Source organism: Anabrus simplex, chromosome 2, assembly GCF_040414725.1.
Source record: "Anabrus simplex isolate iqAnaSimp1 chromosome 2, ASM4041472v1, whole genome shotgun sequence".
Lineage (NCBI taxonomy): Eukaryota > Metazoa > Arthropoda > Insecta > Orthoptera > Tettigoniidae > Anabrus > Anabrus simplex.
In genome coordinates this window covers 678557768-678574124 of record NC_090266.1, presented here as the reverse complement: position 1 = coordinate 678574124, position 16357 = coordinate 678557768, and the positions used below count along the sequence as shown (strand labels likewise).

The following is a 16357-nucleotide window of genomic DNA, read 5'->3' as shown; positions in this document are numbered from 1 at the left end:
GGTGTTTGTGTTTGTCCCAACACTTTCCTCTTCATATTCAGACAACACACTATATTACCAACCATTGCAAGAACACGCAATAGTGATTACATCCCTGCATACAGGGCTGGCGTCAGGAATGGCATCCAGCTGTAAAACAGGGTCAAATCCACATGTGCAGCGCAGTTCGCACCCACGACCCCACAGGTGTGGGAAAAGCGGTAGAAAAAGAAGAAGACATATCTTCAAACACACCAGTACATTCTCCAAATTCATCTATTTCACTATCAGAAATGTCTATATCGCCTTCCGTTTTAACCATATCATCTTCTCAGCCTTTTTTTTTGCCATCTTTACCACTAGCATAGTGTATAGAAGAAAAAGTGTGCGCTCTTCTCCTTTCAGCCGTAAGCAGACTGAAGAAAGTGGTGGTCCTTCCACCAATGGCAGCACAAGCGTTGTTCGTCGGCAGCAGATGAGACTTGTCATTAGCGAGCGTTACATTTGTGTCAAGTTAATGGAATTTATACTGCTCTCCATTATCACTGGTATGAGGTTTAGGCAATTTTGATTACTGGCGTATTCATTAGCGAATAATGCAAGTTGTGTTATGTATTATAAACAGTAGTTTACATTGCTACTGTGCTTGAAGACAGCGTGTTTCAGTGCGGGAAGTATTGATGCAACATGTTTCGTACCCGCCTGCAGATCTCGATATGACAGATTGTCTTCAGGCAGGCATTTTTTAGACCCTCTAAGGAGATTAGTTTTTTCCTGAAATGGGAGAAGGCTGTCTGAAGAAAAGATAGAAAACTGATTCATAACTGTTTAGTGTGTGATATTCATTTTTGCAATAACTTCTTAATGAAAGTAGACTCATTTACGGTTAATGGTGAAGGAGTAGAGATACCACAAGACAGCGGTGGAAATTATAACTAGAAGCGATGGCCTATATTTCCTAATCCGCCCAACTATCTCTCTATGACAGTTAAAAAACGTAACTTTCCTGTGGAGAAGCAATCCACGCGAATAGACGTCACTATTAAAAGTCCTAATCAGAACATAAATGTCAGTGATCAACCCATATGCTTAGCAGTTGAAGATAGTCCTGATGCTGCAAAAGCTAGGAAAATAACTGCTTTGTTAAAGAGGAGATCGAAAAATCAGAAACGTAATTTTATTAGAACACAGAATAAACTAAAAGTCGCTAAAGCTAAACTACACTTGCTTAAAAAAACAACCATTTCAGATATAAACTCAAAGAGCAGTTTCACACGATCAAAACAATTCTCATCTCTCAGAAAAGAAGCAGAAAATTATACTCAATACAATGTTAAAGAAATGTCAAGTGAAATATAAGACAGGAATGAGATATAGTGATGAATTTCTCTTGGATTCTCTTCTTTTTAAAATAAAATCTCCAACTGTAATTGGCACTGCTTGAATAATGACTTGCTGCCTTTGCCATCTGATGATCATTTGAGAAAATTGGTGAAGGGTCTTAAATGATGCTTGCTTGATGCTTGTTTAAAGAGGCCTAACATCAAAGTTCATCGGCCTGGTCTTAAATGCTCGTATGGCATAAATGATCATGCTAAGGTTGCCATAGCTCCATTTTTTAGTAAGAAGGAGGAGCATGAACACCAAGGGATGCTGATATTTGATGAGGTAAAGCTGAGAGAAGAAATTCGCTTTAACTGAGATTCGTTAAAAGTGAATGGTTTTGTTGATTTAGGAACATTTATTTCATAGGAAAGCAAGAATCAGCTGGCAAATCATGCTCTAGCTTTCATGTTTGTTCCCTTTCTGTACAACTGGATGCAACCCATAGCAATATACCCCAGATGGAATGCCACCCCTGGTGATATTGCAAAAATTCTCATTCAGGTCATCATACAATTAGAGCAAAAGGGTGTAGGAATCATTGGTTTCATGTCAGATGGTAGCCAGTCGAATAAAAAGTTATGGAAATTATTAGAAATATCCAGCAACATAAAGAATCTAAAGTGTTCAATTTCCAATCCAGCTGACTCTAACAGAAGACTGTGGGCATTTTCAGATGTGGCACATATGTTTAAGTGTATAAGAAATCATTTCCATGACAAAGTACAGGTTTAATACAATGGTGACATTGTTGATTATTCATTTTATAGAAAAGTTTATGAATGTGATACTTGTTTTAAAAGACAGTGAAGCAACGGAAAATTTCACAAGTGATTTGTTGTAATTTTGCTTGATATAGATGTTGATTCCCTAAGGAAACCTGGAATATTTGTCCACAACGAGAAAATTTATAATACCAATATTGTTGGTCCGTTACTGGACATTATAAATTTTCCAGCAAACTCATACCTGGCTGCCAGCATTTCTCCCCAGTGTGCTAAGTTGGGCTCATCAGTTTGTAAATAGCACACCTATCAAGACGCATGGCTAGTACATACCGTGGAGGCCACTGCGTACGCTACTTGTCTCATAGTGCATTCGAACTGCCGGTGGAACATATACTGTAACATGGTTTGGCCTAACAGCAGGCTTCACAGCCAGAGCAACACCACATAAAATACGTCAATGATTTTGAAGCCCGGTGGCGTTCAGTCAATGGACCCTACAGCATGTGGACACTGGTCCTGCTTTACAAGCGACCATCTTATTTACGGACGAAGCGCGGTTCCACAACCATGGAACCGTTAATCTCCATAATATGCATCACTGGAGTGTGGATAGTCCCCATTGGGTACGAGAGGCATCTTTTCAGGTACAGTGAGGCATGAACGTATGGTGTGGATGATCGCTTCATCGGTTCCCATTTCTTTGGAAGACCATTTGATGGGAGAACACTATTTGCGGTTTCTCCAATATGAACTACCACCGTTCTTGGAACATGTGCCACTCCTTGACCGCTGCAAGATGCGGTTTCAAGATGATGGGGCTCCAGCGCATGCAGAGGTGGTTGTCAGGAACCACGTCCATTCAACGCATCCTGTTAAATGGATAGGATGATCTGGATGACCTGTCCCCTGGCCCACCAGATTGCCCTATCTTTCGTCCCTAGATTTTTTTCTGTGGGACCATGTAAAACAATGGGTGTATGCACAGGAGCCAGCCAGTCCTGGTCACCTAAGACAGCTCACCACCGATGCCAATCCGTTTTGCCAGAGATGTTTTACCGTGCCAGACGGTACTTACAACATCGCACACAGCTCTGTATTGACCACGGTGGTCATCAGTTCGAGCAGGTGATGTATTAAATGACGTGGATAACTGAAATCCTGTCACATGTTTCCTAGCCCCTTTCACCCCAGCTCCATACCTTACGTCACCATACCAACAGCCCTTTTTAGGGCCAAATAAACAAATCAATCTCTGAAAGCTATTAGGTATGCAACCTTGCCACATACCCTGCAACTGGCGGTTATAAAAACAGAAAATACTTGTGTGGGTTTCAAACCAGATACCCCCTATCCCTCGAGCACTGTCCGCTATCACGTATACCACTGTGCTCTTACCACGTGAGCTACTACGAGGCTTGACCTGCAGCGCAAAGTTATAAAGTACCAGCAAATTCCAGTTCTGGCTTCAATCATCCTTAGAAAACTTATTATGTGTTTTTTGTAGGTTCTTAAGATCACATAGCCTTAATGAACAGCAATAAATATTTGAGAATTTCAAAATTTCCTTATGCTAAATATGAGTTTTACTTTAATGTAAATTATACTAAACCAAATATAAAATTACATTGCTTTTTAGGAATAATTCTCAGGACTTGAAATATCTTGCATGAAGTGTAGGTTTATGCTAAATCGAGGTCACTAGGTTATACTGTATTAGATGCAACTGTATGTTATGTCACATGGGATATTTCCTTTATATAACAAAGAAGTCTATTACCACTAGAGAATGGTAGATTTTCTCACTTCACTAGATAACACGGTCTGTTTCTATTAAGTCAAATGTTGATGTTCAAACAGCACAGTTGTCATATTACTACAGCAGTGACTTCAGAGGAAAGCTTGTTATCAGAGCTAAAAGATGCACAGTTTCATGAGATTTTGAACCACAGGGATATGACTTTATATACAAAATCCATGTGCATGGCTGGAATTCAAAATGTGGCCACCTGGATGAGAAGTAAGTGATGTCACTCAGCTATCAAATCCCGGGTAACACTAGAATTTTGGTTACTTACTGATAAATCTTGATAGTGTACAATCTTTAGAAGACATTCACAAATACTACATGTTAAGTCATGTGAAGAAAATCTGTTAATGACGAAAGTTCTTTGATATTATATTATGTCAACAAAGCACAGATACTAGTAGGTGGCAGAATAGATGCAGTAACAGTTGGATGTAACTGAAGGAAAGTAGCCTTTTGAACAGAACTTCTGTCATTAACTTTCCTCACTCTCTGAAAGCCAAAAGAACAGAATGACCTCTGTATCTTACCTTTCTCTCTCCCTAAGCCACGAGTTCTGGACCAAAGCAGAATCAGATTTGGTACCAGCATTATGTTGCCGTGGCATTGCGTCCACTACATCTTCCAAAGTTCGTGCATGGTAGGATTTTGGAGCAGCGGGATAGTATGGACTTTCAGGATCATTTTCATACCTTAGCCAGTAGCCAGGTACAGTGTGACCTACAGAAAAAAAGATAACGTGATAAAATATTATGATGAAAGTTTACTGATCATTTGATATTCCCTTCTTTTGAAAATCTCCAATTCCTTATCTGACTCGGTTCCCAGTGTAATGAATATTTGGGTGGTACAGCTCAGGAATTTTAAAGTTCTTAGCAATCAAATTTCAAGGAATAATAAGCAGATATTTACAAAGTTGATATAGCCACTTCAAAAATACAAGGTAGAAGGAAAATTGAGAGTAAGGATCCCCAAGAAAAAATCATAATATCAAACCTTATAACAATTTAAATGCAAAATAATAATAATAATAATAATAATAATAATAATAATAATAATAATAATAATAATAATAATAATAATAATAATAATAATAATAATAATAATAATGGGCTAAGCAACTCCAACGCAGAGGGCTGGCTTTCTGAGCTCAAGATGGTGGGTTCAATCCCAGCTCAGTCCAGCAGTATTTGAAGGTGCTCAAATATGCCAGCCTTGTGTCAGTAAATTTACTGGCACACAAAAGAACTCCTGCAAGACAAAACTCCAGCACCTCGGCATCCCAAAAACCATAAAGGTCATTATTACTATTTATTTTGTCACACTGACTGGTCTTATGGCGATGATGGGATAGGACGATGAAGTAAGCAAAACATGGTCTTAAAGTAAGGTGCAGCCTCAGCATTTCCCTGCTGTGAAAATGGGACACCAAGGAAGAATATCCTCAGGGCTGCTGACAGCAGGGTTTGAATCCGCTATCTCCCTAATGCAAGCTGACAGCTATGTGATCCAAACCGCATAGCCACTCACTCTGTGTAAAAGTATTTAGTTTCATACATCTTATCTTTAATGTAAAAGTATTTAGTTTCATACATCTTATCTTTAAATAATATGAAAATCAGTCTAACCAGTGCCGCCTTGGTCTCCCTCTGCTTCTCTTACCCTCCATGACCCAGTCCACTATTCCCTAGGTAACCTGTCCGCCTCCATTTGTCTCGCATGTCCCCACCACCGGAACTGGTTTATGCGAACAGTTTCATCCGTCGAGTTCAGCCAATAACTTAGTCTTTATATCCTCATTCCAAGTACCCTCCTGCCATTGTTCCACCTGTTTGAACCAGCGATCAATCTCGCTACTTTCACGTCTGTTACTTCTAACTTATAAGTAATTAAAACCAATAATAATAATAATAATAATAATAATAATAATAATAATAATAATAATAATAATAATAATAATAATAATAATAATAACAACAACAACAATAATAATAATAATAATAATAATAATAATAATAATAATAATAATAATGATAATTTGCCTTTGCTGGCGGGACCTAGTGTTTACAGTGCACTATGTCTTCTGGTATGGGCTAGAGCAATCTTGTTACTTTCATTGATCTGTCTCAGCTTTATCCTTCGCTTTGACAAAATGAAAGTGACTGAGGTATGAGTGATGCTAGTAATGCCATTCCTTCTGCAGCCAGTCCCTGCTATGAATGGTGTGAAAATATTGTTCATAGGGTCGGTTGGTGCATGCATTTCAGTGGGCTTGGCAGACTGATATGCAATAGCAACTTCTGGCTCGGTGAGGAAAGCAACGGGAAACTACCTCACTCCTAATTTCCCTAGTACGCCTCTTCAGTGATGCCTAAGCCATCTATGACAGCTGATGGCGGAGCTGTTGAGGATCCAACCAGCTTTCGGGCTGAGGACTAAACATACATACAATGATAATAATAATAATGTTATTGGTTTTCTATCCCATATTGTAATCCATCTCTTACTTGATCATAAGCTGCACCTTGACCTGACATTTACTCGACGCTGGCAAGCATCTTCTAATACCACTGGACTGAAATTACCAACTTGGTATCAGAAGGCTGGTGTTCTTCTGTCAAAACACGCAGCCCAGTTAAATGTACGTAAGACATAACTCATAACTATCTCAAAAAACAAAAATGTTAGAATCCAAAAGTCTCCAATACCAATAATGCAAAGAAAGTAATTTTAAAGCTTGTTATTTTTCATTTTACAGGTAGAGAGTATGTTCTGATCAGCTCCAAGTTATTGTAAATATTGTCTGATCAAGCCAAAACCATGCCCCTATGGGCCATGAACGCCTCTGAAGAAGTGGAAAATAAAGACCTCCACAATCCGTAACTTCAGCACCAAGTGGAATAGAGTAGTTAGCTCTCTGCCCAGCCACCTTTTGTCCCCATGTGTTAACCTAGTATTCATTTTTATGAAGGCTGAGTGAACTCCAGAGCCACTATTCAGAAGTAGAAGTCTACTTTTAAAATTTTCAACTTCCAGATAGGGAAGCAAACAGACATGCTTCCAGGTGAACAGAGCATGAATTTACTGTTTCAGCTAGGCAGCACTCCTCCCTCTCAAGTATTGTCTGATAATTTTTATTACTGAAGTAACAATAATATTGTGTCTATAACGAATGAGGGCTACACTGCGAAAGTGCCCCATGTATTAATTTAGCATTAATTAACAAATTAAACACATTTTTATGTACTTTTACACAATCCTCATCACAATAAGTGAAAATTACAACGAACAGTAATTTGCCACCCGTCACTAATTACAATTTAATGTCTTGTGAATTTCTATTCATGCCTAACTCTATAAAGACGGAGGCATCATTTTTGACCCTTTTATGAATTCAATACTCTGCTGTTGATGCAATTTGGCTTCAATTTTTTCACACTATAAGACCTTTCACCACTTAGGCTTTATTTACTGTTGTTGAAAAATTGGATGCCCCAGCCCTAAAAGCTTGGTCACCATAGTTCAATTAACCTAGAAGGAAGGAAGGGTCATTTCTGATGCCTATTGGACTTTTTAAAAATGTGCTTCCTATTTACATAATTTTGCTTCATTTTTGTTTCCTTCACGATTTACATCTTCCCCCACTCTATATCACATGGTACCCAGAGTTACCGCTGCACCAGCGTGAGTCAGGAATGGAGTATGTAAATGTTCCATTGGTAATAAATGTTGTGCACTTGGTTGCATTTATTTTATGAACGATTCCTCAAATATGGAGCATAAAAGTAACTTGCAACAGGAAGATATAATAGCTGTTCTCCAGGAACTAAGCAAAGATGACTCAGGAGATGAGAGAGAGAGAGGGAGAGAGAGAGAGAGAGAGAGAGGGGGGGGGGGGACGACAGCGAAGTAAATGGCGACAGTTCCACTCAAACCTCTCCATCAGATTCTTTGTCTCAATCGGAGATTGAAGAGAGTTTGAATGCATTTCCTTATTTAGGAACGGACGAACAGCGCCCACAAAATGTGTGTTTGGGTGACTAGGTTGTAGAGAAGTTGACAGTACCTTTCATGCGCCAGGGAAGGAATGTCACGTGCAACAATTTTTTCACATCGCTGCAGCTAGTTGAAAAGCTAAAAATCCCAAGGAACCAGTCTTCTTGGTATAATGAATCGGGTAAGAAGGGAGGTTATCGTTTCGTGCAATATGACTTCTGGGTACAAAAGAAGAAAGACATAACTCAGAACATTTACCACGGAAAGTACAATAATAAACATAGTTGTTCTCAGTTCTCTTCAACAAAATATGCACATGGGGACTGACAGAAAGAAGAAGTAAGACATAGTAACATGTTTCAACAGAACTAAGTAAGGAGTTAATGTTGTGTATCAAATGTCCTAGCCATTACACACATTTGGTTACATTCCAGACTTAGTACGAAAACGCTTGAGTGCTGTACAGGCAAATTACAAATATCAGGATATAGCGCCGAAAGTTTCTATTACAACTCGTGGAGGAACTTACCAAGGCAAGGACGCATAATAGAAATAAACGGACCCAAATTACAGATGGTGATGACGATAAAGACAGTAAACCTCAAACTGCCCATAAATGCAGGAAATGGCAGTGCACAATAAATGTAAGGAGGACATAAAGGGTGTGCGCGTGTGCAAATCACACAGAAATATTTTCTGTAAGAAATGCATTGGAACAGAGAAAATAATTCTTTACCTATCACAATGTTTGTGAATTGTGAACTTCGAGGGCGATATACTTGATTCAGACAAATATTGAACTTAACCACGTGCTATTCATACCACTGTATCAGCATGGTAGAATATGCCAAGTATAGACTCATGTAAAGAGAACTAATGAGAAAATAGATAGTGATTTTATTTATTTTACCTACATTGATATATCTGCCTGTGACATTTAGTTTATTGAGTACTTGTTGTATGTCTGGATTTATGTGACTATTCAGTTTAGCATATAGTATTATGATCAAGAAGAGCATTGTAACTTATTTTATTGTAGAAAACCTATCACCATTCCTGTTTTCATTCTTAACTGAACTTAGAAATATATCTCAAGTGAAAGGTCATTTTTGTCCCTTCCATGCTTCCAGGTGGTAGGAGTCGTACCGTCTTTCTAAGTCATTAAATAATTTAATGAAACATAGTGATGTTTCACTTGTGAAAACTACGTCCCAACCACACAACTTCACATCTGATTTACAGCCCATTGAACAGTCATACATTTGAATGGTGTGAAACGCACAAAATAATTAAGCTATGTGACAAAAATAAGATGGCAGACATGAAAATAAATGCATTAAGATAACAATGAAAATTTATTCAACACATGTTAGTTAATGACTTTCTGCATTCACATTTTCTGTAGCCATGGTCACAGAATAAACAGGGTTTTTTTTTTACCAAACTTCATTTATCGCATCTTTAATCATAATCAGGCGTACTATGATTCATGCTGGAAGAGGTCCAGGGAATAATAACAATGTTAATGTTATTTTACGTCCCACTAACTACTCTTACTGTTTTTGGAGACGCCGAGGTGCCGGAATTTGTCCTGCAGGAGTTCTTATATGTGCCAGTAAATCTACTGACATGAGACTGGCGTATTTGCGCACCTTCAAATACCACCAGACTGAGCCAGGATCGAACCTGCCAAGTTGGGGTTCAGAAGGCCAGCATCTCAACCATCTGAGGTCCAGAGAATGTAAGTTGAGATGTTCAATCCCAAGTTATGGTATTCTTGTCCGTTATTTTGCAAGTGTTCTACCCAGAGGTTTCTTTTTTACTTTAGATAGTATACTTTCAGTCTCAGGACACCCTATTCCAATACAAGAAAATATAACTGAAGAGCTCCTTAAAAATACTGTATTATACTTTTTTCTACTTAACAGTGTGCCGTATCAGAGCCATGAATTACTGATCCAGGCACATACATTCAAAATTTTATTAAACATGTTCTGTATTTGGCGCGCGCGGATCCGAGAGGGGAAACACGTGAGCATTGAAAGCCAGGGGAAGTTCCATCCAAGGAATGAATACGATAGAGATAACTGTGTGACGAGAACAGAGGAGGGCAGGCCTCGATCCCGTACCACGTGATAATACAGTGGGGGCGAAAATCGCGGACAGCCAACATTCCGCACAGAAATTTTATGTGGGAAGCCAGCCTAACGGGACGAAAAGGTGAGGAGATATTATATTATCATCTCAAATTATATTATTATTAGGAGAACAAAGGACATCACATGCATCTTTGGAATTATGTTGAGAGATTGTCCGGACGGGGTATGCTAAATATCCCGTGGAATTTAAATTACGCAGTAGTGACTATCACATAAAGAAAGCGTCCCCACGCCATACAATGAACATGTGGCCTGTCGCGGGGAGTCCCGCAATTGCTTAAGAGGCAGGGATGATGCTATGGATATTGCAAGATAGTTTACGAATGGATCAGCTTCCGCACACAATCGAGATTCATGGAATACGTTTAGCTACCTCTCGAGTGCACTGCCTCACTAATATTCGCAATATCAATGGAATAGATTGATATCCTCTCCGGGAGGAGTCTAGGGTCAGCCATTTTGTGCCAGTCTTAATAAATAGACCAGCAGCAGGCGCACACCAGCTCAGTCGGGAACTAGTCTTGCGAGTCTACTTCACGTCACTCGTCACCGGAATCAGCTCCTTTATACAAAGAAATTGTTCAGATATAAGCTCGTATTCGGAAAACAGTACACAAATGTATGTGTTTTGAGAGCGATCAAATATGGAATAAGTTCTACATTTTAAATGAATTGTGATTATTGTTAATAGATAATAGAGCATAACTTCTGTGTGTGACGGTAGCCCAGAGATCACTATAAAGGGTGATTGTAACATTAAGTTCATGAGTGGATAATATTCTGTCTTGGTGTAACAGTGTCTTCAATGGAGAACGAGAGATTCAACCACGTTCCAAGAAACAGCTACCCAGCTCTGGACCCTTGGTATACCAGTAATGATCGTTGCTGATATGGAGGGCTAAAGTCTTCCAGCATGGGCCCACCCTGCGGCTCATATAGAAGGCATCATGAAGTATTCAGATGAGTCCATTCCATTTTTAGTAATTATGAATGCGTATCTTGTAAATAAGTAAATAGTAGAGTAGGATGTATTTTAAAAAGAAAATTATATTTCAGGGCTTAGCGAAGGAAGCTTGTTGAGTGAGTTAATGTTATTGATTTGCTAGAAATCATGGTGGAATCGGTGTAATTAATCCACTTTCACCATTGGGTTACAGTAATCGCTTATTTTGGGAGCAGGTTATATGCACAGTTTTTTTTTTTTTAAAGAGACACTTTATAGTTTACTTTGTGAGTGCATTAGGTTAAAGATTAAGATGGTGGAATATATATCGTGGGCCTATAGTCACTACATGTAAATAAAGTGTAATTAATGCATGTATTTTCTCTAGAAGTAGGTATGCACTCAATACATTTTTCTTTAAATGCCAAATTAGTAGTAGATTTATAGCATGCCCCCCACCTTTTTTTTTGGATACAGATATGCTGTATGATGTATGATGAACAACGCTGGGATTCGAATAAAAACCTCCATTTTAGATAGGGGTTTCCGTAAGGAAGCATTTATGTTAATTCTTCTATTCCCCTGCATTGTAAAGAAGTATCGTAAGGAAGCATTTATGTTAATTCTTCTATTCCCCTGCATTGTAAAGAAGTATAATATTTCTTATATGACTAATTATCGAGTTTAAAAGCATTGTTTCTTTGTTATTTTTCGGCGTGCTCAGGTCACGAACCCGGGTCTGTATTTCTTGTGTCTGTGAGTTAAATAGTGATCCCTGTTAATGATCTAGTTATTTAATGTTGTGTTTTGATGTCTGACCAAAGGGTAGTGTTACGGTTTATATACATGAGAAATTTTAAAAGCATGTGATTTGTTTCCAATAGAATGAGAAGTTTAGAATACTGTGTACGGTCATACAGGAATTTTAAAGAAGGAAGTTGTTAGTGAAGGAAAACCGGTGGGCGTGGCTACCCATTTGTTTCGGCTGTCACTCTGAAATGTGTGGCTGAGGGGAGACTGTATTACAGTAAAAACAGACCCGGGACCAGAATCGTATTCTCTGTCACAAGGAGTTGTAAAATGCATTATGTCTGTGTCGTATACAAATAAATTGTTCTGCCGTAGGGCCAGGTAATTAATCAATGAATTCAGGTGATAGGATCCCTTTGCAAATAAAATAGATAGGGTTTTTCTTTCAGCAACCTGCTACGATACCAGAAGACCATGATTCGAATCCCGGCACATCCAATGTGGAATCGCCCGGGTTCCTTTGACCTGGACAGATATATTCATACAGCCAGTGATTTGTTTATGTGTTACGAGTAAATTCTGACTTTACTCGCGTTATGATGTTGGGTTCGTATTTCTCTGTCGCGAGTAGTGGATCACTCTATTTTATATGTAATTTCATTTCTTTTTTTTTTCTTTTGTTTTGTCTATTAATGGTAAAGGGGGATTAACCACTCAACTAGTTCCAAGTTTTTTCTTGTTTAGTTGTAATTTGATTCCCAGTGTCGAGGGGAATGTCATGTAGGTTTCGCTGACGCATTTGTAATTACAGTAATTTAATAGATAATGTTTGGGATACATTTATCTGAATAAAGACTAACAATCATCTTGTCCAGGAAATTAATATTATTTTGTTAATTTATGTATTTCGTAGTCACCGGTGGCATGGTCTCCAAAGACTTGTATATTATCTTAAAATATGATTTTATTTTGCCAAGGACATTAAAATTTAGTTTGTTCCTAATGGAAGAATTTCATTTTGCCGTAGAATAGTGCGTCCTGAATTTCCTCCACACCCTTAAGCCTGTAAGCTAGATATATATTTTAGATACGGACAAACCACCCCAGGAGATCCAGTTGTTAAGATCAAGGGTGCGGAGAAGTGTGTTCGAATCCTGCACAGGCCCTGGGCGTTGCCACATTTGTTGTCATGGATACTTGAACTTTGCTTTCACTGTGGCTTCGTATCCCAGGCCAAAAAGGGTTCAACAGGAAGCATAAATGGTCAGATGTATTAAATTATTGTCAATAAGATACAAGAAATAAAACATAAAACATTAAAAAGCACAGTTTTTCTAAATATATTCCCTGCCTCTCTGCTGAACCAGCATTAACCCTGCACATCCTGTAACACTACCATAGCAGGCGATGATGATGGTAATGATAATATGCCACGACAGAGGCAAAGGGCATTCTGCACCTGTGTGCGATATATGCTAGGGCAAAGAACTAGTGAAAGAGGTAATATACAGTGAAATCATTACAATCAATCAATCAATCAATCAATCAATCAATCAATCAATCACTACTGATCTGCATTTAGGGCAGTCACCCAGGTGTTAGATACCCTATGTGTGTTTTCCCTAGCCTTTTCTTAAATGATTTCAAAGAAATTGGACATTTATTGAAGTTATTCCAATCCCTAACTCCCTCTCTTTTATTTAAGGAATAAACAGGAAATTTAATATAAATTTGAAATCACTTTGAAAAATAGCTCAAAAGCATGACAGTTTGCAACTAACGATGTATTACAAAAAAGAATGGTGAAATGAGGTTGAATGACTAAATGAATAAATTATTTTAGCACATGGTATGATGCACAACAAGCAAAAATGAAGCTACTAACTGGTGTTAAACTAAGTAAACATAACTTGCAACACTTGGCATTCTTTCACATCAAGACATGAAATAAACAATTAAAAGGCCTTTTCACAAACAGCAAAATAACCCCTGAAAAGTTAACGAGAGGCTTATCAACACTGTGATATTACTCATTTTGTAGCAAAAGGTACTCAGTAAATGAAAAGATATCAGCACAGTGAAAACAGATAACAGAGAATTATCTCTACTGCAGATTCAGAAAATGCAGTTAGCATGTGGTGTTGAGTTAATGCAAAGATATTAACACATGAACAAAGATATTGTAGATTCACATTCTGACACACATTAAAACATGACAACAAAACAAAATTCAAACCGAAGAAACATAAACATCAACATCACGAAGAAAGAGCGATATCAACAAAACATAGATGACGACACAAAATTGTAACAAAAAATTCAAGTGATGCTGATAAATCCACAGTTTCATTAAAACAGTCCTTGCTCCAACCTCTAGTAACATGTGGCATGCGTGGAGATGGAAGAGTGATGTGTAGCAACATACTTTGAATGGAAATACCATTGTCAAAACCAACCCTGCTGTGTGTCATTATCATGGGAGATTATATCCACGAACAGGAATTCTGAGAGTGCTGATATAATACACAAGTGGAAAAAATATCCAAACACAATGAAATAAGGAATGTAGAATATGGAAATTTTGGCAATATATTTGTCGAGGTAACATTTTTAATTGATTAAAGGTACAAGACTATAGGTTAATATCCACGCGAGAAAAGCCATCACAAATGTGCCATGCTGGTCCAGTATTACCGGTGTAATCGCCTCACTGTTCAATGCATACATTGTGTCGTATAGGTGCCGGATGTCAGCTTGTGGGATGAACTTCCATGCCTGTTGCACTTGGTCGGTCAATACAGGGACGGTTAATGCCGGTTGTGGATGACGCTGGAGTTGTTGTCCAATGATGTCCCATACATGCTTGATCGGGGACAGATCGGGGTTTCGAGCAGGCCCAGGCAACACGTCGATACTCTGTAGAGCACTTGGGTTACAACAGCAACATGGGGGCGTGCATTATCCTGTTGGAAAACACCCACCGGGAATGCTGTTCATGAATGGCAATACAACAGGTCGAATCACCAGATGGACGTACACATCTGCAGTCAGGATACATGGGATAACCACGAGAGTGCTCCTGCTGTCATAGGAAATTGCTCCCCAGACCAGAACTCCCGGTGTAGATCCAGTGTGTTGAAGCCGCAGAAAGGTAGAATGCAGGCGTTCACCTGGCCTCCTTTTAACCAACACACGCTCATCACTGGCACCAAGGCAGAACCGGCTTTCATTGAAAAACACAACGGACCTCCACTCCATCCTCCAATGAGCACTCGCTTGACACACTGAAGTCGCAGATGGCGGCAGTTTGGGACAAGTGGAATGCACGTCGCAGTGCATCTGGCTTGGAGCTGTCCTTCAAGTAACCGATTTCGAACAGTTCGTTACGTCACTATGGTGCCAACTGCTACTTAAATTGCTGCTGCAGGTGCAGTCCGCTGCTCCACAGCCATACACCAAATACAGCGGTCCTCCATTTCTGTGGTGCCACAGGGATGTCCGGAGCACGGTCTTCTTGCGAGTGTACCTTCTCGTAACCACTGCTGCCAGCAGGCATGCACAGTGGAGACATTCCTGCCAAGTCGTTCTGCAACAGCGCGGAAGGAGAATCCACCTTCACGTAGCCCTATTATACAGCCTCATTCAACCGCAGTGAGCTGTTGAAACATCTTTCAGAAGTATAAACACGCCTACCAACATTTGTTAATCTAGCACAACCCCTTCATGGTGTTTGGATATTTTTTTTTCAGCCAATGTATGTATTATTAATATTCTATCACACCAAGTCAGCAGTCATGTAATCCGCTCAAATCTTGTAAGTCGCAGCATCACTCCATCACCAACCAGGTTCCTACTAGCTCTTACGACAGAGCTTTTACCAATCAATCTCTGGACAAATTTTGGTTTGCTCTCAAACTTACAATGAATATACGACATTAAAGGTACAGATAACACTTCACTTTGAAATGTAACACGTGTAGAAACTTAACTACTTGAGTCAAATTATTAGGTAATTTTAAAAGCACATAAAACAAACAACTATTTCCACTGAGGAGCAGTGAGTGAAGAGCTCACATGCTACAACAATACCAGCAAAGTCAACACCAGGCTGACCCACTTCCCCCAAACTTTTGGGCAGTGGCAAGGCGAAGGAAGACTGCACAACTACCTGGGATTCGTAATGCGAGTGAGTTGGCCATGTGGTTAGGGTAATGTAGCTGCAAGCTTGCATTTGGGAGATAATGGGTTCGAACCCCACTTTCGGCAGCTATGAAGATGGTTTTCTGCAGCTTTGCAATTTTATTAGCCAATTTATCCAGGGTGCATTAATACTCACATTCAATTTCAATTCTTTGATAAGGTGTCTACTGTCAGCAATCATAGATCCAAGATATTTAAATTTTGTCACTTGCTGAAGTCCTTGCCATCAACATGCATTGTTCCAATTGCTTGTTGGTCTGACATCACATTTGGTTCGCTCTTTGTTGAGTCGCAGCCCATATTGTTCCAATCAATCATTCCATTTTTGGGTTTGACATTGAAGATCAAATTAGTTTTAGACAGCCAATATGACATTGTCAGCAGTGATGGGAAGAGTACAAGAAAAACGTAATTG

General features: G+C 39.0%; 1 protein-coding gene across 2 annotated transcripts in view; it reads right to left on the bottom strand.

Moving 5' to 3' along the window:
* Positions 1–16357, bottom strand: part of sstn (stepping stone) — a 204872-nt gene that overhangs the window by 17219 nt on the left and 171296 nt on the right. For both annotated transcript variants that reach the window (XM_067141258.2, XM_067141259.2), the window contains one exon: positions 4425–4614. In XM_067141258.2, the coding sequence (XP_066997359.2) occupies positions 4425–4614 (190 nt within the window). The remainder of the gene's footprint in view (positions 1–4424; positions 4615–16357) is intronic.